Consider the following 23076-nt stretch of genomic DNA (forward strand, 5'->3'; position numbering starts at 1 on the left):
AAGGGATGAGAGGCAGCAGAATGTGAGTCAATTCACGTCCCACATGCCTCATTTAGAGGAAAAAAAAGAAAAGGATGGGTATAGGTTATTGAAGGAAGAAGATTACCTGGTGCAAGGGTTGTATGTTGGCTGTACATGCTGTGACCATTAACTGGAGGAGGAACTAGCAGTTATGGTGGCACAAGAAGGGGGCAACACTGACAGATAAAGCTAGGAAGAGAGGCTGATTTTTTTCTCAACTTTGGCCTCTGATTTCTTGGTACTTAATGTATGGAATCCACCTCTATTTATAGGGAGTGGAAGATGAACATTTTGAATTGTCAAAATGACTGCAAAAAGGTTGGCCACTTTGGGGCGGTGACTATGCTGTCAATCAGCCGGAACCAATGTCAGGTCATCATGGTGGTGTATGTTTTTTCAAATTTAATTGAGAGATGAAACATTAAATGCACTTAAAAGTAGTCATTTGAGGAGTCTTTTCTAGCAAAAATTAAGAAGAAGATGAACAGTAACTTCAAAACGGTGTCATTTTGGTAAAGTTCAATTTAGTTCTTCAATTTTTATTTTCATTCAATTATACCCTGATTGGCTTTAAACTTTTAATTTTATGCAATTTTGCCCTTACCGAACTTCAACATCATCCCTGCATTTTAGGGCTTTTTTTATTTTGGTTATTAGTCTTGGATTTATGCAATTTGACCCTCAATTGATTATTAAACTTTCAATTGTCCTTAATTTCACCCCTAATCTTAGTCAATTGAGCCCCAATAGTTTGACATCTTTTACAGAAAGGTCTTCGGCTGTGATTTTTGTCAATTTAATCCCTAAGTGACCCTAAATTTTTTATTTTCTTGCAATTTTATCATTGATTCAATCAATTGACTTGATAAAAATTAAATTTGGTCTTCAAAAATTTCAATCTTCTCAATTAAGCTCAAATTGTGCTCCCAAACTTATTTTTTCACAAATTAAGCTCCTAATAAAATTAATTTGACTCATTTAAAGTATAATTAAGTCCTTGCACCTAATTAAATTATTTAATTGGACCCAAATTAATTCTTGAATATAATTAAACTTTTAATTTGGCCCATGATTAAATCAAATTGGCTTATTAAAAATCTAATTATGTCCATGGACTTAATTTTTATACAGATTTGTCCAATAATTATTTAATTTGACCTTGAATTTGCATTATCTCTCCAGTCTTGGATACATTGGAGTACAATTAAGCTTCTAGTTCCATCTAAAATTACAACTTAATTTTTTTCTATATTTGAAATTCTTTCAACTTGCTTTTTTTAAAATGTCAGTCTTCTTCTTATTATTATTTATTTTTTAAATGAAAAATAATAAAATTTAAAAAATAACTCAAAAATATGTTATGACATCAATGATGGATCCAATTTACTATTGTTTTCATCATCGTAAACCCAAGCTCGAAAACTAATTTGTTTGAGCTATACCATTTATATATTTTCCTTTATATATATATATATATATATATATATATATATATATATATATATATATATATATATATATATATAAACTAGGCTAGTTGTCTTCTTGATTTTTGTATCTTACCCGCCAGCATAATCAATAAAAAGAATTCCCTTGGATCCACAAATAAAATGCTTACATTATCGGTAATCTAATAAATTATATTCCTATACATTATTTTTTAATTGCCTTGATCCGGATGACCTTTAATTTCGAATTTAAAATTTACAAAAACTATAATAAAACTGATTTTCTCGAGCAGTTGGATTTTTTTTAGAATAATTTAAAAGAAAACTTTTTAGATTAAGATTCATAGAAACTGTTTATGAGTGGTTGAAAGTAAATTACATGAATAATAAATAATTGATATTAAAAAAAAACAAAAAATAAAGTAAGTGCCACTTTCTCAACATTTTAACTTCCATGAAAGAAGTTGAAATCAACTAATTTGATTGTGGTGTTTAGCGAAGGTAAAATCAACAAAAACGTATACGGAAAATCAAAGTTGATTCCATATTTTTTCAGGGATAAAATAAATAAAAAAACAAAAGAGACAAGCGTGGACAAAAAATTATTGTACTGTAAATTACTATGGTACAATGATGTTTTTTTCATTTATAGTACATGTTAATAAAGTGATATTTTTACTAGATTTAATTGGCATTATCAAATTCTAATTTTCTTATTTATTTTAGCACAATAAAAAAAATTAATTATCCTTATAAAATAAAAAAATTTAGCTTAGCATCCGGGATTTCTTGGTTTTTCCAACTTTTTCAAAATAATTAAATGACTAACTTACTTTTAAAAGTAAAAATCACTAAACTTACTATTAAGGGTTTTTTTTGTCTTTCTAATATTATTTTTTGTTATCATAACATGGATTGAAGGTGATTTAATATTTTACTAAATATAAATATTATTGAAAAAAAAGTAGTTGACGCGTATAATGCACACATTAGTGTATAGGTTGTGCCAAAAGGCATTAACGGTATGCGTAGCGTTGCACGGTGGCCAAACGCTGATTCCAGGGCAGAGTTGGAATTCCCTCGGCATCTACTTTATGCTTGGGTGACGCGTGTAACCAAATGATCTATGGTTTGGTGCCGACAACCTATTTTTTTTATTTTTTCTCTCCTCTTCAATTTCCACGCCAAACCCTTTTATTTTCAAAGCAATCATTCAATTTATTTTGCATTCAAATTTATACTTTTGAATATTTTGTTTTATTTAAATGAAATTGAAATTGATTTTTAATCTCATCATTCCTTAATTCTTTTTTATTTTTTATATTTGGTTCTCATTCTTTTGATTACTATTTTTTTTGTTTTTTATATCTTTTTCTTGATTTATTTTATTTTTTACAGACATACGCTACCTTGAACTTGGCTGATTATCAAATCCAAGCGCCTTGGGTCTCACACTCGTGTCAGACCTATGCTACCTTGAGCTAGACACCCTACCAAGTTCAAGCGTCTTGGATTTAACACACGTGCCAAACCCACGATACCTTAAGTCTGACGCATTATCAAATCCAAGCATATGGTGTCATGCATCATATATTTTAAAGAACCAAACAAAAACTAAAAAGAAAAAATTAATAAAACTGACTCAGCACCAACCTAAACATTATAAGGCCAGAGTAAACTAAATTCATCGGGATAGGGTTTGTGGTAAAACCCATATAAGTTTTTATAAAAAGAAAAGAGATGAAGTAGATTTTAATAAAAAATTATAATTTTTACACACATTTAAATTTGCTTCCACCATATTTTACCTTGAAACTAAATCATGGAATATATTAAAGAACAGAGGCAATACAGTGCAGATGTAACATCTATTCAGTAAGTTAAGGAAGAAGTCTAACACGAGATTTCTCGGTGAGCGCACTGCCCTGTTCTTCCTGGAGATCTTTTTTTCCTCTGATCACCGTCCAAATATCTATGGTGAAGGAGAACGCGTTCGCTAGCCCCACATGCTCTGTTATTGGGTTGTGTAACCTTTTGTGCATGCCCACACGAATGAGCTCTTATTTTGTTTTTGGTTGCATTTTGTCGACTGGCCCCAATTTTTTTTAAAAATATAATAGCATTAGCACGCATCGCTTGCTGTTTCAAATGGTGAGTCACCTAATTTATTATATTTAGTGATTAAGAGTATAGTTGTAATTGATTTTTAAAATATTTTTTTATTTTTTTAAAATTTTTTTAAATATTAATACATTAAAATAATTTGAAAACATTAAAAAAATATTAATTTAAAATAAAAAAATAAAAAATTTCAAATTTGGTCAAAAGTACTTTGAAATGCAAAACCAACAATAAATTATTGTAATGGTTGGAAAATTAGGATTTAATTTTTTATATTTAAAAACCTATTTTTTATCCAAAACATTTTAAAAATTATAATAAATCTATTCATGGCCTTAAAAAAACCAAAAGACCATCATAAAATCCAAAAATTACCCAGGTTCAAAAATGTTTTTCACAAACTTTAAAAGTAAAAAAAAAAAAAACACTTAACATGAGCTTGCCTCATCAAATGGAATAATTTGATACAAATATCGACCTTTTTAGTGGTCTAATTAAGTGTCAATGATATTTTTCTCTCTTTACGATTAGAATCTGACGATCTCTCTCTCTCTTCTCTTAATCAATGAAAAAAAAAAAAAAAAACAAACTTTTGTGCCAAAATTAAATTGGAAGGCATCGAGATCATATAATTTGTGTTATTTTTAAATTTAAAGACCAAAATATATCTGTACTGAAATTTCTAGCATGCCTTCCATGTTTGACATCGTTTTTATTACTGTTCCTCTTTTTTTAATTTCACCATTAACTAAAAAATCAAAATCAATTAACCTTAAATTAGTATCAAATCACCTAGTATAAATCCTTCAGTACCAAAATGACTAGTCAAAAAAATTAACAATGCCATTCACAGTAATTTTATGTATGCGTAAACAGTGCCGGCTCCTACAGTAAAACATCCCCACGCGATTTAGATTATAGGTAATAAGAAGCTCTGCCTGCCTGCATAATGACAAAACCCAGAAACCTGTTTAACCACCAATGGGAAGCCTGATTCCTGATAATCCTAACCGCTTCCTTTTCTTGGTCAAATAAATTTCCCTTCAAGTTCTAAAAAATCTAAAGAACACAGCAATTAAAGAAAGAGAAAAAAGATAGATAGATCTTAGTAACGATTTCGCTTCACATCCACGCCAAAAAAAGAAATCGCTTTAACTATAACCACTCATTCATTCAATCACAAAAATATTAATATAATCTCCCTCTTTCTATCCAATGCCAGTGCTTTGCTATATAGGGAAGAGAGAGGTGTTGTAATGGGAGGTGGAGGAGAATTTGATGAAAGAAAATAATGGATTAAGGTGAATAAAGGGGACCCCGGATTAACCATCTTCTTCAATATTTCTTCACTTTTTTCCTCTTCTTTACTGCTAATATTTGTCTCTTTTGGTTTTTAGTTTTTAAACAGATACTGGGGAGTTGGTTGAGTCACCTAATTGGGGTTCTATCTCAACTACCCAGATCTGTATTCTCCACTTTTTTATTTAAAAAAAAAGCTTGAAGCTTGTTTCTTTTTTGTTTTTACTTGCCAAATTTCAGATTTTCAGAGAGATATGGGCCTCTGTATCTAGCCCTTCTTTCTGCTACTGTATTTTTTTCTGGTTTGTATTCTTCTTGCGATTTCCATGTATCAGAGGCCCAAATCAGATCTGAATACCCCACCAACTTCACTAGCTCTCTCCTTCTTGGCTCATCTAATACCCCATTTCCCTTATTTATTTATTTATTGACAGCTGTTTAGGCTGCGGGTGAACTGGCGTCCATAAAAAATATAAAAAAGGGTGAGAATTCTAGTACTGCTTCTGGATTCTTGAGTTGGTTTGTATGACAGCTGACATCTCACACAAGTGAAGTTTTTTTTCTTTTCTTTTTTTTTGTTCCTTGGAGTGTTCATAGATAGGAGAAAGCTTTAATTTTGGTCTAATTTAAAACTTTTTTTTTAAGAGGTGGCCCCCTCGTGGGTTTGGTGGGCTTTCTCTATACCAGTAAAACCCCATTTTATGAATTTTATGAAAGAAAAAGATTGTTCTTTTTTAGAAGATCCCACTTTGTTAATATCAATATATATTTTTTTGTTTTGTTTTTTTTAGAGGTGGGCGTTGTTGCTGTTGGAAGGAGGAAGGAGAGGAGAAGACTTGATTCGTTTCCTTCCCTTCCCTTTCCTCTCTTTCTTTATTTAATATTTTTATTACCATTTCTTTTTTCTTTTTTTCAGTATTGGTCCATCCATTGATCTTCCACTATTTTATCCAACAATTTATGCCAAACTTGAGTTTGATCGGCGATATAAATACCCTTTATCTCCAATGCTACTTTACTTCTTCATTACTTGTTTCTCCTTCGTCCTATTGTTAAAGCCCCTCCCTCTCAAGCCTTTGCCTCCATGGACAAGTGAAATGAGATTGTTGTCATTCTGGTTCTTGAAGGACTTGCTTCTCTTCTCTTATTTAGGGTCATTAAGGAGTACCCTTTTGAAAGTTTTTCATATCGATAGAATCCCTTTAAAAATGACAATTAAGAATATGAGCCTAAGTTCAAGTGCAAGAGCAGAAAAAAGTTCTCTTGATGGTGAAGCTGGAGAGATGTCTGTTTTGGACTTGCCTGAATTGGCCTTGGAATGCATTCTTGAGAGGTTGCCTCCTGCAGGGCTCTGTAGCATGGCAGGCGTGTGTACTTCTTTGAGGGAAAGGTGTGTGAGTGATCATTTATGGGAAAAACATATGAAGCAGAAATGGGGCAGGGTTATTGGCCCTGCTGCTTATAGGGAGTGGCAATGGCATTTAGCTTCGAGAAAGGATTTGGGAAGTTGCAAACAAGGAAAGCCAAAAGGTCTTACGAGGCTTCTGTCAATGTTTTGGCCTTCTTCGTGGAGTACCCCAAAGGCTGATCCTATTAACAATAGCAAGCAGAGGAGTTCTCTTCCTGTTAATTCAATCATGTCCTGGTACCTTGCTCTTGAGACTGGCAAGTTTTGGTTCCCTGCTCAAGTCTTTAACCGCGAGGTATCGATCATGATCCTGTTTTTTTGTTGTTTACATTAATTAATTAGCTATAATTGAGCTTAAATTTGAATAGTTTTTACTTCTTCAAGGCTACAAATTCTATAATTATGCTTTTAGTTAAACACCCTACAGAGGATTGATGTGTTAGGTTTTATGAATTTTCATCCCTGGTAGTAAATGCTACTTATGTTGTATTGCAGAATGGGCACGTCGGATTCATGCTATCATGCTATGATGCTAATCTAAGTTATGATCCAGGGACGGATACATTTCAAGTCAGGTAATGAAATTAATTTTCTTCTTGGACCATGATTCTCGATAGATTGTTATGGACATCATAGTTACTATTCATAGGGTGTTAAAGATTCTTGAATTAGCTTTTTCTGTAAAAGATGTTGATGTTAAAATAACACTGATATGGTAAGTGGATCTAGTGGATTTAATTTTATATGTTCTGTCTATCTCAGGTACCCACCACATGGGAGGAGAGCAATTGCCACAGAGAGTGGTGTGCCATGGGAAAGGCTTAGAGCACCACCTTTTGATACCTCCCCGCATGATCTACATATCTCTGATTGCTTGAATGATTTACGCCCTGGAGATCACATTGAGATTCAGTGGAGAAGAAACAAAGAGTTTCCTTATGGTTTGTTCTCCATACCAGAAACTTGCTACTAATCAGAATTTCTCGATGTTTTATCCAAGTTAGATATATCAATATCCGAGTATTTACTCCATACAATAAGAATTATTCAACCCCAATCTGCTCATTATTGTCTACGAAGAAGAGCTAGAGATAAGTAGATTTATATTGGTGAGCTTTAAAATCTAGGGGAACTTTTTTATCATAAAAAATACTCTTCTTGTCTGTAGGAACCAGAGACAGCAGAGGTCCTATTTTATATTGAAGTGATTCGCTTTGAATTTTCTATAGAACATGCCTAAATAAACGCATAATTCTTTGTAGTACATAGTTAGAAGTGTATGTTGAATATATTAATCAGGTTTAAAAAATGCTTTAATGTTTGATTAAATATTACCATGCATATTTGCAGGTTGGTGGTATGGTGTTGTAGGTCACTTGGAGTTATGTGATGGAAATGAAAATTATTGCCGGTGTCATAATAGCGGTGAGTTCATTTCATCTTTTCTTCCTAGCAATTACCACTTTATGCTTCATGTGATTGCCTAGAAGATAAGGTTTTGAGGAATCTTACTTTTATTTTGTCTAAAATCATCTTGTGGAACACTAAAAAATAACACAATTTTAGTCCGGTTTCACGTTTGGCAGCATTGGGCGAAACATTTTGAAGAGAGAAAAGAAAGAGAGTTCCAAACTGTGCCAGTACACTTGAATAATATAATCATGTTCGTGAAAAATGCAATGAACATCTTTCCTTTAAACTGTGTATGACATAAAAATAAAGCTAAGTTTACTTTCACAGTTTGGACCCAGTTTTGGGTTTTGGGCAAGTCCTTTTCTTGAATTCGGTGTTTCAATATGTGGACCACCAAGTTATACTATTTGATCGGTCCCCAACGACAAATCCCTGTCAAAATGTCACAGCTTCCACCAACATTTTGATAACCTCTGTGTCAGTGGGAATATTTATGGCCAACCACATGGAAAGAACTTAATGTCTTTTATAGGCCTCCCTTTGTTAAGTTGGAATCTTTAACAAAGTGGGGCTGCAATAAATTTCCCATTGTAAGCTTCTAATCTCTCAACCAGCTTTCTGCCTTCTTTGCAAGCTTAATGGCCTTGTATTGTCTTTAAGTAAACCACACCACTTGATGGCCCGCTCGTCAAGTTACATCATCGAAAAGAAACTCTTTTTGGCATGCTAGTTGGAACTTGATAAAGAGAGAATGTTTATGTCTCTATTTGTACTGCGAAAAATGCAGTCTTGTTAAAAATGTGAAGCCAAGTTTTTATTGCATATATGAATCTTATTCATCTGTTTTGACTCTGGACAAAAGTTGAAGCTCCTCATGTTCTAGCCCTAGAAATTTCTGTTAAATGATGATAGTTTTTCTGTTTGCTCCATGTCTGTGATTGCAAAAGCCAAATTTATTCGTGACTGCGTGTATAGGTCATGCACTTATTTTCAAGATTCGAGAAACGATGTCAATACATCTTATTTGCAATCCATGCCGTGATTGCAAAAGCCAAATGAAGTTTGTCTTTGCTTACTGTCCTTTTAACTCTAATTAACATCAAATTTCTGCGAACAGACACTGTAGTGTTGGAGTTCCACCAGTATACTCCTGGCTCACGATGGAGAAGCACAGCGGTCAACAGGAAAGAGCATAGGGAGGAGGGGGATGAGGCAGATGGATTTTATGGAGGGATCAGAAAACTATACAACAATGAAGAGATTTCCAGGTGGAAGAGGCTTTGGCCGACTGAAGTGTTGGAATAGTCATTATTCGCAACACTAAAGTTCCACGACAGATTCCACCAGTGCAAACATCGAAACCTATATATCATCCAAGAAATTGATTCTCCAATTGAATTTCTGCCTTGCTAAATTCAGTATAGAAAAGCAGGAAATAGGAGTTGTAATTTAGCTGCATGAATACGCTAGCCAGCCATTATTCATCTTGTTTTCCTCGTCTCTACTTCTTACTTTTTTCGGGGGGGGGGGGGGGGGGGACATTTACAATGGTATATAAAATTTTTAATCAAAGCTGTCATAAGCTCAGTACTAGAGTTTGATCCCTCAGAGTACGAACTTCGATCATGCAGATGGGATTATCTTCTGGTTCCTGTGCCCTTGTTAATGATGAAACGTAGTGTTTAGTATCACATAACTAGAGATACGAAAATGGGAAGTAATATTATGAGAACAACTTTTATGTGATGATGAGCAAGAAACAAGACAAGTATGGCTCTTGGAAGGAGGGGAAAAACATAAAGAAGAAAGAAAGTCCAAAGTGTTCGCAAACAACATGCCATCAAGAAGCCATTAAAGCAATACAAGTCAATGTATTATACAATAGGAATAGGAAGAGAAAATTGTAAACCATACATTATAGCTACTACCATAATCCCACAATGATACTGGGATGACCTTATAAAATAGCCTGTACAAACAATATGGGTTATTCATTCAACATATTTTGCTCCATTGCCCATGCACAGAGACAGCTTTGGCTTATAACGTGTCTGTGTTACCTTGGTGATCTGAGACCCTCCTTTCTCCCCATTGCGGACAACTAACCCCATGGACTTAAAGCTTAACTTCCTCTTAGTTTCTGGCTTTGCAACTTCAACAGTCTGTTCTGTTTGCTTTCTATCCTCATCATTTCTCCTCGTAGATAAACTCCTATACAGAAAGTTTTTCATACTCTGCCTCTTGCTTTTTCTCTCACTAGGCTCTCCCTTTTCTTTGGCGTTCTTTCCAGCCTTCAGCATGGACTCTTGAAGAGTTGTCTTATTGGGCTTTCGTGGCCACTCTAGGTCTATTTTCATCAATCTAGCTTTTCTTGCAAACAGAACTCCTTTGGACTCAGCTAGCCTATTTGGACTAGCATTTGTTACATTTGGAATCCATATGCGAGTAGGCAACCCATTGAGCTCCAGTTGATTATTCAGATCCGGCCTGATACGATCCAATTGCTTGCACTGCTTATGCGTGCAGTCCATCAATTCACTTCTGGCTCGTATAGGCGACATGGACCGGGCCCGTGTATGGTTGATTTTCTGCCATTTTTCCTTTCTTTCTCCCTTGACGGTCTTTAAAGCTACCATGAATGGATCAAAATCATCGTTCCACACATTCCGTCGTGGAAAAGAGAATTTAATTTTCGCCATTTGGGACTCAGGGGATGTCGGAGTTGAGCTGTGATTGTGACACGGTGGAGGCTTTAGTGGTATCACCTTACCATCACAAAATAATTCATCCGCAAATGCCATGGCAGGAAGTGATTCCTTGTGTTGGTGCTTTTGTTGCTCTTCCATCGCATCTTCATATCTCATACTACCTCCCGAATCAATATCGCCGATGTTGAAACGCCGACTAGTTTCGAATTCAAAGTCATCAAGATTGGAATTTGCATCTTCATATGTTTTTGGTGTGGTGGGCATGGATTCGAGATCATATGTAGCAATGGAGGTCCCCTTGGTAGGGCTGGTAGGTGCACTGTAGAAACACATATTATCGTCTAGGTTGAATCCACTTGGAGTTGTGGGTGCACTCATGAAGAAACAACAATTTGAGATTTCAAGTGCCATGGTTTGTTGTGTATACTGTATAGTATAGAGGCCTTGCCTCGGATATATATGCCAAGGAAATATTTCCTTTTTAACAACAAAGATTGCTTGAAAAGGGGATAGAGTACGGAGAGTTTTGCTCCAGAAACAAGGCAGACACTAAATGTTGCATGCATGTGTTCATGAGGGGTTGGGTCTCCTCTAGGTTCCAAAATATCCTTCAAACATTTTGAACATACAGGAGAGATTCTCGGTGCCTGTCTCTTCCTATCTACTGCTGAAAGTCCAGTCAATGATAACAATATTATTATTGTTTATAGAATGAGAAGGGCATCATTACGAATTTCTTGCATTATATATCCTCGGTCAACTACTAGATTATACCTAGTCATGACTTCTTACTAGTGTTACGTGACAAAATGTGTGTCTTCATGATTTGTCTCCATGCCTGTCCCTGTTCATCAGTATGCCTGGTCTTGTAATTTAAATTACAGAATCGTTCAAGTGCCATGATTGATCTGCCGAAAACTCATCATAATCGAATCACGGACTAAGATGTGGCTGGAGTGTTGAAAGATAATGAAGATTTTGTTCCCAAATGGATTGGTGAACAAAATCTTCTAGCAACAAGAGTGACAAGAAGATAGTCATCAGTTCAAGATTAGTTCTGCTGTGAGTTAAAAGTCGCATATCATTCAAGAAATCAGAATCCAAACCATGCGAGCCTTTTTATCCCAGATACATATATAGAGGAACAAATTCACTACGAGTTAAAAAAAAATCTAAAGGGTGAAAAGTTAAATTAGTGCATGATCAGTGTTCTAGTTTCATAGACCAGACCTATCTAAGGGAGAAGAAAAGCTCTTCTAAAATTAGATGCAGAAATTATCTCATGATTTTGATGCATTGCAGTGTTTGCAGAACACGTTCCTTTTACATTTGTTAATTTAAGTATCAGGACTAACAGAGAACTTTTTTTACAAGTTAGTTACCGGCCCAAAATCACAGCTATAAAAAACCCAATGTGTTTGAGGTTTTTCAAGACTTCATCACCATATATCCATGTAAAAGTTAGTGTGATCCTTTCCAAAGGCGCCATTGACAAAATGATGCATACAAAATTGACCGACTTAGAAAATATTTTCCTTAAACACAATATTTTATGTAAAACAAATTAAAAAGAGCTATTTGGTGTTTGGAAAACACAGTAGCTTAAAGATATTTACACTGCACTCTGAAATAGTGTAATGACTCTTTCTTTTCTTCATTCAAAAAACTTAATACTGGCTTTCAAATATATTGAAATATATTGAAATCTTTTCACATAGTTTATATTTTTTATTTTCAAATTAATCAAGAGGAAATAAATATTTTTATACATTGAGTGCACAGTAAAACATCTAAAATATCATTGGAAGCAAAAAAAATTTAAATACAGCATTAAAGGGTATTTTTGTATTTTCACAATGATTGTTTTGTTATTATAATTTAAGCTGATGAATAATTTGATATTTGATCAAATATAAAAAATAATAAATAATTAAAATGCACAGTAAAATGACAAAAATACTTTTGATCAAATATAATTTTTTTCTTTTTCTAATTGATTTTTTTTTTATAAATTTCATCGTTAAACATAGTGTTGATTAAGAATTAAAATTTATGATTTGTTTCGATTTATTTTTTATGAGGTTTTCCTCGTCTCATGATTCGAATCATGAGTCTGGTGGGTTAACTTGAGTTGACTTGAGTTGTTTTTATGTCCTTTTTTAATTGGATTTTTTTTTCAATTTTATCTTTCAATACTGAGTTGATTGAGAATTAGACTTCATAATTTGTTTTAATTTTCTTTTTACTGGGTTATCTGGGTCTCATGACCCGAGTTGTGGGTTTTACAGGTTAACCTGATTGATTTTGATCAATTTTTTCTTATTTTTTAATTGATTTTTTTTTTCAATTTCATCATTCAATATTAAGTTTATTGAAAATTATACTTCATAATTTATTTTTGTTTGCTTTCCATGATGCTATTCACATATCATGACTCGAGTCATGAGTTTGCCGAATTAACCTGAGTTGATTCGGGTATTCCTTTTTAATCAAACCTTTTTGCAATTTTATCTTTCAAGGGTTGAATGAGAATCAAGTTTCATAATCTATTTTAATTTGTTTTCTATTAAGTTATCTTGGTCTCATAACGTGAGTTGCGAATTTAACATGTTAACTTGAGTCATTTTTTTGTTCTTTTTTAATTGATTGTTTTTCAATTTTATACTTTATTATTGGGTTTATTGGAAAATATGCTTTATAATTTATTTTGATTTGTTTTTTATGAGGTTATTATGGTCTTATGACCCAACATATGGATTAACAGGTAAACCTGAGTTGATCCGAATTGATCCAATATGGTGTTATCTAAATATTTATAAAAAAATTTCTCATTTTGAATATTTATTTTAAGTTAAATTATGTTTTTACTGGTTTTTTATATTGTTTTTAGACTTACCAAATTGATCGAGTCATATCAAGTTAATCCTCATAAAAATTTAAAAGAAAACTGTAAAAAACTATTTTTTTTAATTTTAAAAAAAATTGTGCAATAATCTAGTCATTGTGCAAGCATGCATATATATATATATATATATATATATATATATATATATATATATATATATATATATATGCGCGCGCGCGCAGACCACGGTAGTCACAAGTTGGTGTGGTGCCACGCAACAGCTACATGGCATATGGATACTTGCTGTATGGATCTGATCAGGAGAAGTATCCTGTATGGATCTGATCAGGAGAACAGAGAGAACTAGAAGACAAAAGTACCAGTTTCGCAAAAGTCGGCAAAAACCTGGTCTGAATTGTAAAACAATTCCATGCTTGTCAATATTTCAAGATGACAAAAAAGTAAAAGAAAAAGTAAAGTAACATTTCTCAATACCAAACAAAAACTCTAAAAAGGGATTTGAGTGCACAATTCATTCCTTCAGGGCTCCGGCTCCGGCTCCGGCTCCGGCTCCAGCTCCAGCAGCCCTCATCTTGTAAGAACCACACATTCTACTTGAGCGTGCAATCTTGTACAGAATCTGATGGGTATGGTTTTTTTAAAAACCTCCCTTGTTTAAAATCATAGCATAAAATCATAATCTAAAAATAAAATTATATTTTTTTCATATTCAACTCCATGTTGGGCTAGGACGCATCCACACCCAACTCCACCTTGAACTAAGACACGTTCGCGCCCAACTCCAAGTTGGGCCATGACGTGTCCACACCCAACTTCACCTGGGGCCAGGACACGTCCTTACTTAACTCCAAGTTGGGCCATGACGCGTCCCCACCGAACCACTCTTAGGATCAGCATAAAGTTGAACCCAAGTCCTTTTAGATTCAATGTACGAGCTGGACTCACCTCCTCTTAAGTTCAGCGTATAGCTAAAAAGTAATCACACACTAAACCTTTTCTACTTTAGACTTGAGCCAGTAATTATGATACCCATCACATCTCATTAATTATAAATAAGCACTTCATGCTTATATATATTAATGAGATGTGATGACACAAACAAGAAAATAATATTATTTTATTATTACAAGACTATATTTTTACCTCTTATATGTTGTATGAAGCAAGTCAAGTCAAGTAATATAAAAGAAAGCTGGATTACATAAAAAAAAAAAAAGGTTTAAAACCTTATATTTCGAGATTAAAACACATTCCTCTTCTTCGTCCCTAACTTTTACATTCTCTTCTCCTGTTTTTTTTTTTATAATTAAAAGCTCATTAATTTCTTTATTAATGTTTTTTTTTTCATATAAAAATATCTCATATATACTTGATTTTCAAAGAGTACCCCATCAACACCACCGGGGGTTTCTAAGGAATATTATGCAGGTATTAATTCAATAAAAAATTTACAACCCCTAAAGAAATCTATTAAAGAAGAAGTGAATATAGTCTGGAATTGAAGGTGTAATTTACAGGAGTCCTCAGGAAAAAAATTTCAAGAATATTCCATGTGCTCATCAGAACCAATGCCACTTAGAAGCTGAGTGATTCTTCTCTCATAAAGAGCAAAACCATTAGCCTCCCAGCTGGGCTCCCTATAAAACTTGCACTGCTGGTCTTTTGCTTCCATTTTCAGAAGCTTTCTGATCATTACGGCTTTGTTCCGGACTCCTTGTGATTGTGCGCTCGCTCCCGAATGGAGTATCTCTTCACTTCATCCTTTTTATTGATGTTAAGAACTAATAATGTCTTCACAACACTTCCAAAAAGTCTTATTGTGCAATGAAAATCAGATCACGCCCTCAAACTCCCATTCACGTAAGCATCTCCTTCTGATAAAACCATCACAGCGTAGACAGAGTGCACCAGAGATGAATGGTAGTGATAGGCGACAAAGTGTGCACGTTATTCTGAGATCCTGGCCTCACAACCCAAGTTTTCATCCAAAGACTAGGACAAGACTTGCAAAAATCAGGAAATTTTTTTCTTTCGCTTTCATGTAATGCAAAAGATATCTAACTCATTTTTTACACATTTATCCTCCTCAACAATCTTGAGGCAATTTAAAACAAGAACACAAAAATAACCCTGTTGAAACCATTGCTTATCCTTCTAGGTTGTAATAATTGTGTGCCAAAACACGCTCGAGTGAGAAGTTCAGTATTGTCAGCACCGACTTCCAGAAGCACAGCGCATTTAGAAAGCAACCTGCGAGCATTTGATTGAAGAAGAGAAGATCGAATGTGAAACGATCGTTGACATGGGATCTGCAAGAGCTTTTCTTTTCCTTTGCATGTTGGCCCCATTTAAATGTACAAACTGACATTTAACAGACTGATCAAACCAAACAGCAAAAGGTACCAGCAAGTCCTTACTAGGAATCTGCTTCTTTCAGGATGGATGGTTCAGTTAAAGTATTTGAAGTAAAAAAAAAATCCTAGGCTTTTTTCTCTGTAATTCAGGTCTGTTTCTTTCCTTCTCTTTCTTTGGTTTCTTGTTTGGCTTTGTATACACTCTGTTTGGTTTCCAAGAAACTTAAAGAGAAAAGGAATTGAAAACAAAAGGAAATTTGTCAATTTGAGAGAATGTAGGTTTATTTTCCTCACTGAAGAGCTAAAACAGAAGCAATTGTGAAATTCTAAAGGTATCTAGTTCCGTTTTTTAGTTTTTTCTTAAGAATATAAACAGAGTGAATGTGATTTCTTGCTGAAGAAGTTTGGATTTTCAAGTTTTTTGAGGATTGAATTATTTTGGTTTGACAAGTATAATTTACTTTTTAATTAAAATGTTGTTTACTTAAAGTTTAAACTCGAAGAAAAAATTTATAACTCTATGCCGGGTAAGTGGGTGCTAAAACATTGTGTCACAGGTGTTGGATTTTCATGGTGATATTCCAGAATTTAACTATGTAGTTAATAAGGTCTGTTGGCATCAAAGGCTTTCTTTAGTTATTATGAGAGTACTGAGCTGTTCTGTGCCTGAATTGCAGCTCCTCCTCCATTTGCATCCATTTTAGCAATGTCGAGTTTGGAAGAGCCGCTTGGTTTCGACAAGTTGCCTAGCATGAACACCATTGACCGAATTCAAAGTTTCTCCTATAGTGCTTGCCGGCCCAGGGTTGATGATATGGGAATGGGATATTGCTGGATTGAGGGAAGGGGTTGCAGCTCATCCAACAGTTGTGAGTAAGTGCAAATGCATGATTAAACTATCCTTGTATTAACAAAGGATCCGGTGGAGGTGGAAGAATGATCAGCTCTTTAATAATTACACAACGTGGGGGTTTGATTATAGAGTTTGGAAGGAAGAGGTAGCTGCAATAACAATTTTTCATGCCCCTAGACAAGGCATTTTCTCAAAATATAAGACACCTCTTTGCCTAGTAGACGCTCATTTTTCCCTCAGTTTAGTGCTGTAATGATAAAAAGAATACAAGGGTCTGAAGCTTTGTCATAATTATGACGTCAAGAACTAAAGGCTAGATTTTCCTTTGGGTTGTACTGGAAATAGAGAAAATTAACTGCATTTTCTGCTCTATTAAGCGACCCTTGCAGTAATTGTTTTTAACACAATTCTATTAACAATTTCAAATTTGTTTGCAGGGAAGATTATGAGTATACAAGAGAGACATTTCCTTGCAAAAGACACACAAGGGACCTGTCCCAAGGAAACAGGAGGACTCTGAGCTTAGGCAGCAACCATGTGGTGTCTGGAAGCATTTGTGATTCACAGTATTTTCCTGATCATCAGTATAGTTACCCATAAGGTGATTCCATAATGGAATCAGAACTGTAATTTTATTTTTCTCTTAAAATTAGATGATTGTAGTCATTATTGTTGTTTAAGTACATAAAGTCCCCACGTTCATATCTAGGCTGTTGCATTTGTGTGTTGGTCCACCATTTAAATTTCTAGCGTTTCAGAACTGTGCTACAATTTGTTCAATATGGATGTTTCTGAATCATGTTCTTTTATCTTTGATTGGGAAAGTAGTTCTTGAAAGGTACACTAAAATTTGTGAAGATCGTGGAAGTTGGTCCAAGGGATGGTCTGAAAAATGAGAAAAATATTGTGCCTACAGATGTAAAGGTTGAATTGATTCATAGACTAGTATCTTCTGGCTTGCCTGTTGTTGACGCCACAAGTTTTGTTTCACCCAAATGGGTACCTCAGGTAATTTGATTAGGTTTTAATTATAACTTCAAGTTTATCTTATTTTGCAAATGTTTTTAGTGCAATTGAAGCAGATCCAAGTGGTTTTGATCAACCTGTATCATGCTTAAATATTTTTTACTTAAAAAATATGCCGAATATAAGCAGTGGTAGATGCTGTATAATAAGGAAAATACTTGTGTGAAATGCTGGCATCGATCAGCCTCTTCAAAATGTTTTGATGTTTAAGGAGACGGAAGCTTTACCTTTGCTTTTGTACCAGACTCCAATGGTTCTTGATTGCCTGATTTCATTTATTGTCACCAAGTTGCACATTTTCTTTACCAGTTATTTTTCCTACTTTCCATCGCAAAAATAAACCAAAATAGTAATTGTCTGTTATCTGCAACTTGTGATTATTCAGTTTATAATACTCTTTTTGCAAACATGTATTCGTGTCTGAATACAAACTTGCCATCATCTCTTGTTCCTGGCATAACCCAGTTCTCAGATAGTCTTTCTTTTAGGGCTCAGATATTCTCTTCATTTCCTTTTCCTTCTGTGATGCTAGTGGAGCTTCTTGTGTAGAATCCCCCTTGCAAATGATATTGCTCCTCTGTGAAAGGAAGTCATGGGTATTTTATTCAACAAATTTTTGGAGTTCTATTGTAATGACCTTTGCATCAGACGAACATTATCTCTTAGAAACATCTATATTCGCATTCATAACAAATTTTTTTTTTGTCTATTCTTTTTTATTGTAGCAAATAATTACCTCTCTCTCTCTCTCTCTCTCTCTCTCTCTCTCTCTCTCTCTCTATATATATATATATATATATATATATATATATATATATATATATGAATATTTCTTGCTTTCCAGCTATTCATTGACGTCCTTTTCCTCTTTGTTTTGTTGCCCGCTTATAGTTAGCAGATGCAAGAGATGTGAGGGCTCTAAGTTGCCTGTTCTGACACCTATTTTTGTTTTCTGTCTTCATGTGCATGTCTCTTTGATACAGGGGCTTTTGTTCCCATGCTTGAAGCTGCAATGGCTGTTTTTCCTGTCGAGAAGCTTTCCGTCCACTTCCATGATACTTATGGGCAATATCTTCCAAATATTTATGTGTCCCTCCAGGTAAGCATTGGGGAACTCAGAACCTTGCCATGGTAGAACTGTATTTAGGGAGGCATACAATTGGACTGCTTGTTATATGCTCTCCTCTCCTCTGTACACTGGACAACTGTACAGTTGAATCTTGATAGAGTAGATAGTCTAATCTGACCAACTAAATATGAGCATATATGTTTGTGGTAGTAATCATCTGACTAACTGGAAGAGCATATTGGACTGAAGTGCTAATCCCCATCTGTGGAGGATGTGTTCTTTTCTATACTCTCATCCAACACAATTTTTGAAAATTTGTCTTTATTTTTTATTTTCTGTCATCTATCTGATCTGTCAACAATTGTCTTTTATATTATCAACAGGTGGGGATTAGCACAGTGGACTCTTCTATTGCGGGTTTAGGTGGATGTCCATATGCAAAAGGAGCATCAGGCAATGTTGCTACTGAAGATGTTGTCTACATGCTTCATGGACTTGGTGTGATAACCAACGTGGATCTGGTGAAACTCCTCTCTGCTGGGGATTTCATTTGCTTGCAATTAGGTTGTCCATCCGGATCAAAGACAGCTGTGGCTTTAAGCCAAGTTACAGCCGATGCCTCTAAGATATAAGACGTTTCAGCTATGCATGTTTATACCAGATAAACTATTCAGCTGTCTTGTGTGTATACTTTCTATACAGAGAAGAATAAAACAAACCCAGAGCTATATATATAAATTCAGTAATTATAATCTGTAGCAAAATATTGAACACATTCTAATATTTGCTTTCAGAGCAGAAGCTGCCCGTGGCAGCAAATAGAAGGGGAAGGCTGCTAACTTGGATAATGAGATGTTATCAGCACTATGGTTATGCTTTACATCTGCTTGCCCCTCTTGATTTCTACTTCATGATCTCAGCTCTTTTAGGAAAGGAATGTTGCGGGTGAAAGGCATAGTGAATGATGAAATACGGCATCCAAAACACCACTATTTGCTCCCCATTTGGAAGTCAAGGTAATTGATTACTTATGAATCTTTTGTTGTGCTGAAAAGATCAATGGTAGATTACCTGTGCCAGGCTCTCACTAGATGATCACCCTGTTTGCTCATTAAAGGAGAGCAAAAAAAAAAAAAATGCAACTGAGAACTTCGAAGTCCATGAGGAATGTTAAAGAGAGAGAAGAGGAGACGTGAATGGCTGGCAATATATAATGCTCATTGCTCAACTGCAGTAGGGAACTAGGGATTCAGTATTCAGTTTTTCTCTTGTTAATCTTTCCGTTCAAAATGGCGGCTTCATTTTTTTATGCTAGTTGGCTTCCACAGGATTACGTTTTAACCACACAAGTGATCTCACTTCAAGAACTTGCATCTGAATCCATTTTCCCTCTACTATATTTGGAAATATCCCAGTGAACTAGACAATATCTCGTCCCGCCTGCTTAACCTTGATAAAATTACCCATCAGACCAGTGTAGTCCTCTCTTTTCGCTTATGTAAAACGAATGAATGTTGTCTGGCTCTACTATATGCCTAGTTATCATCTTGAGCTTCTGCTTCCATGCCAATGATCGCGTTTACAACAACACTTACACACCATGTTGCTCATCTCTTCTTTTTGTGTGATGAAATATCACTTGGGATTCATTTTCCTTTACTTGTTGAGAGTTGCATGGGCCAAGAAATAAGGCGCATGGGGCTACAAGGTGTGAAAGTTTGTGGAAGTAGTTGAGACCCCAATGATGGTAGAGCACCATGACCTTGACCAGCAAGAAAAAGCTAAACAAAAAGCAAATAAATAAAGGGAGCAATCACTCTAATTGCTTGCCCAGTACCAACATATAATTCTCTGCCTCAATGATGCCTATTACACTCACAGCCACACTGTCTGATCGTGCCATTCTTTTCTGCTCCAAAGTCAGTCAAAGCCATTCAGCCCACTCAATACAGTGTTCACATTGCTCACAGCTTCAAACTTTGTAGAGTGGTGGGTGCATATTGTAATGCAACTGATCATAATGTATACGATGCTTCTTTTTATTGTGCGCATACACTGCATGGCTTGCCTAATATTCCCCAAAATTTACCGCCTAGCTAATTAATTAGTTTAAGTAAATGCTAGCTTGCAAGAAAGAAAAGATCAGGAGCCGATCGAGTTCAATCATGGATTATGACTGATTGAGGCATTGAAACACGAGTAAGGTGTAAGCACTAATTAAGATTTAGATCTACAGCTGGTCTTGATAAAGATACGCACGGCGGTCTCCTTTTTATTCATTGCAATTCATAACAGAGCAGCATTAGAGGGACATTTCGATGACTTGGTGTTCAAGCAGAAGAGGACATTCCTTTCCTTTTGCACAAGTGTGGCTGTTACAGATCTGCATGGACATTCAAATTACTGCACGGTACTCTAAAGTATCAACGCAGTAAGGTGATTCTTGGCCCAGATAACAATTCGATCAATCCTTCTTCTTCTTATTTTTTGTTTTTTTGTAATCAAGAATATTTAAATCAGTATATACATATCTCGACTAATCCTACAAGATCCTAAAATTAACAATCATATAAACATCTAGTAGCTTTAAAATTTGTGACACTCGAATTGATGACCTTTAAAAAATACTTAAGACTTAATCAATTGAATTATATCCATTAAAATTATAATTGGATGAATCTTGTCTTGCTAGGCATTGGTCTTTTTTCTCATCTTTATATATTCTTTGGACTGAACCCTGATTGTAACAAGGCAACTTGCCTCGATCGTAAATGGATTTTTACATTTATTAATTAAATTCTCACTGTCGTTAAAAAATATATATCCTTTTCTCATTATTACTTATCAATAAACTATAAGAATAATTGTTTATACTATAGCAACAAGGATTTTACATGATTAATTCGTTATTAATTAGGATAGCAAAATTCTGTCAACAAAACAAAAAAGGAAGCCAAATTAATATTAACAGAAACAAAAAAAAGCGCATAAGCTGTAGCAAACACTGTGCACATAGACACAAGAAACTTTTCATTGCAACACGTAAATTATGATTTTGTCATTTGAAGAAATTTGGGGTGAATATTGAAGCATCAACGGAAATGTATTTAATTTTTGAAGAATTGTTTTTAATTTTATAAAAATAAGCTTTATTTTATTAAAAAAATCATTATTTTGAAATAATATTTATAACATGTTCGACGTTGCATAATATTTTTTTTCTATTAAATTTAATTCACTTAGTTTCATCTATGTTTCTCTTTTTATTATCTTTTATTGATTTTAATAAACAAATTTAGTATACATAAATAGGTAAATATTTCATTTTGCGAGATCAAATATCTTGATCTACAATCATCTCTCAATCTTTTCAGTTTTTTTTTTAGTTATTGTTAATGGTTAGATAGACAGATAGACTTTTTGATTTACACTTTGAATTTTTTTATATAATGAAACATATCAAAATAGCATGTATATTAGGGATTTCTTCTTTTTTTTTCTAATCTACAACCTGTGGCGGAACACGAGTCAAATAGTTAGTTATAGTGTACTAAAAGAGCTAGGTGGTGCTTTTACTGTGCACCACCTCAAAAATACTATTCATTTCAATAATGTTTTTTTCTTTTGTTTTTTTTCTAAATCTATATTTCTTTTTCTAATTTTGTACTTCAATATTTAGTTTACTAAAGATTGGGCTGCATCATTTATTGTGGTTTACTTTATACGTGGTTAGCTCGGTTTCATAACATATATTATAGATTTGGCGGGTTAACTCAATTGACTCAAGTTTTTTTTTTTTGTCTTTTTTTAATTGATAATTTTTTTTTTCAATTTCATCCTTCAACATTAGGTTGATGGAGAATTAAATTTTATGATTTATTTAGATTTGTTTTCTATAAGATCATCTTGGTCTCGTAACACGAGTTGCAAGTTTGGTGGGTTAACCTAGTTGACTCGAGTTTTTTTGTTTTTTGTTTAATTGATAGTTTTTTCAATCTCATTCTTCAGCATAGAGTTGATTATGAATTAGGTTTTATGATTTACTTTGATTTACTTTTTATGAGATTATCCAAGTCTTATGACTCGAGTTACGTGTTTTGCGAATTATCTGAGGTAGAATCAAGTTGTTTTATTATGTCCTATTTTTATATTGAGTTTTTTAAAAAAATTCAACCTCTAACAATGGGTTTATTAAAAATTAGACTTCATAATTTATTTTGATTTGTTTTTTATAAGGTTATCTCAGTTTTATGACCCTAATCATAGGTTTGACAAGTTAACTTGGGTTGACTCGGGTCATTTTTTTGTTTACTTTTTATGATATTATCCTGATCTCATGATCCGAGTCACGGATTTGACAGATTAACTCAGGTCAAATTGTTTTGTTATTTTTTAATTATTTTTTTTTAATTTCATTATTCAACATTGAGTTGATTGAGAATTAACCTTCATAATTTGTTTTGATTTGCATTATATAAAGTTATTATGGT

The 23076-nt window shown here is 34.0% G+C and overlaps 2 protein-coding genes and 1 pseudogene across 2 annotated transcripts; 2 read left to right on the forward strand and 1 right to left on the reverse strand.

The window, feature by feature from the left end:
- Window positions 1-4833: 4833 nt before the first annotated feature.
- Window positions 4834-9194, forward strand: LOC7480112 (F-box protein At2g26850). The gene is made up of 5 exons (XM_024593751.2): window positions 4834-6592; window positions 6793-6872; window positions 7060-7238; window positions 7648-7722; window positions 8828-9194. The coding sequence occupies exons 1-5, from the start codon at window positions 5897-5899 to the stop codon at window positions 9013-9015; spliced, it is 1218 nt and encodes a 405-aa protein (XP_024449519.1). The 5' UTR covers window positions 4834-5896; the 3' UTR covers window positions 9016-9194.
- Window positions 9195-14921: 5727 nt separating this feature from the next.
- Window positions 14922-15632, reverse strand: LOC112323676 (tRNA-splicing endonuclease subunit Sen2-1-like; annotated as a pseudogene).
- A 697-nt stretch (window positions 15633-16329) lies between these two features.
- Window positions 16330-19603, forward strand: LOC7480114 (hydroxymethylglutaryl-CoA lyase, mitochondrial-like). The gene is made up of 4 exons (XM_052456803.1): window positions 16330-16511; window positions 16929-17080; window positions 18501-18616; window positions 18970-19603. Exons 1-4 carry the CDS (start codon window positions 16345-16347, stop codon window positions 19216-19218), a joined length of 684 nt encoding a protein of 227 aa, XP_052312763.1. The 5' UTR covers window positions 16330-16344; the 3' UTR covers window positions 19219-19603.
- Window positions 19604-23076: the final 3473 nt, after the last annotated feature.

Source organism: Populus trichocarpa, chromosome 1 (genome assembly GCF_000002775.5).
Source record: "Populus trichocarpa isolate Nisqually-1 chromosome 1, P.trichocarpa_v4.1, whole genome shotgun sequence".
NCBI classification, from domain to species: domain Eukaryota; kingdom Viridiplantae; phylum Streptophyta; class Magnoliopsida; order Malpighiales; family Salicaceae; genus Populus; species Populus trichocarpa.

Excerpts from the sequence above, each read along its gene's own strand:
- LOC7480112 (XM_024593751.2), top strand. The coding sequence starts at position 5,897 with ATGCTACTTTACTTCTTCATTACTTGTTTCTCCTTCGTCCTATTGTTA. Across the intron at positions 7,239-7,647 it reads AAACAAAGAGTTTCCTTATG|GTTGGTGGTATGGTGTTGTA; the intron begins GTTTGTTCTCCA and ends GCATATTTGCAG. Across the intron at positions 7,723-8,827 it reads TTGCCGGTGTCATAATAGCG|ACACTGTAGTGTTGGAGTTC; the intron begins GTGAGTTCATTT and ends TTCTGCGAACAG.
- LOC7480114 (XM_052456803.1), top strand. The coding sequence starts at position 16,345 with ATGTCGAGTTTGGAAGAGCCGCTTGGTTTCGACAAGTTGCCTAGCATG. Across the intron at positions 16,512-16,928 it reads AGCTCATCCAACAGTTGTGA|GGAAGATTATGAGTATACAA; the intron begins GTAAGTGCAAAT and ends ATTTGTTTGCAG. Across the intron at positions 17,081-18,500 it reads TTTTCCTGATCATCAGTATA|GGGCTTTTGTTCCCATGCTT; the intron begins GTTACCCATAAG and ends TCTTTGATACAG.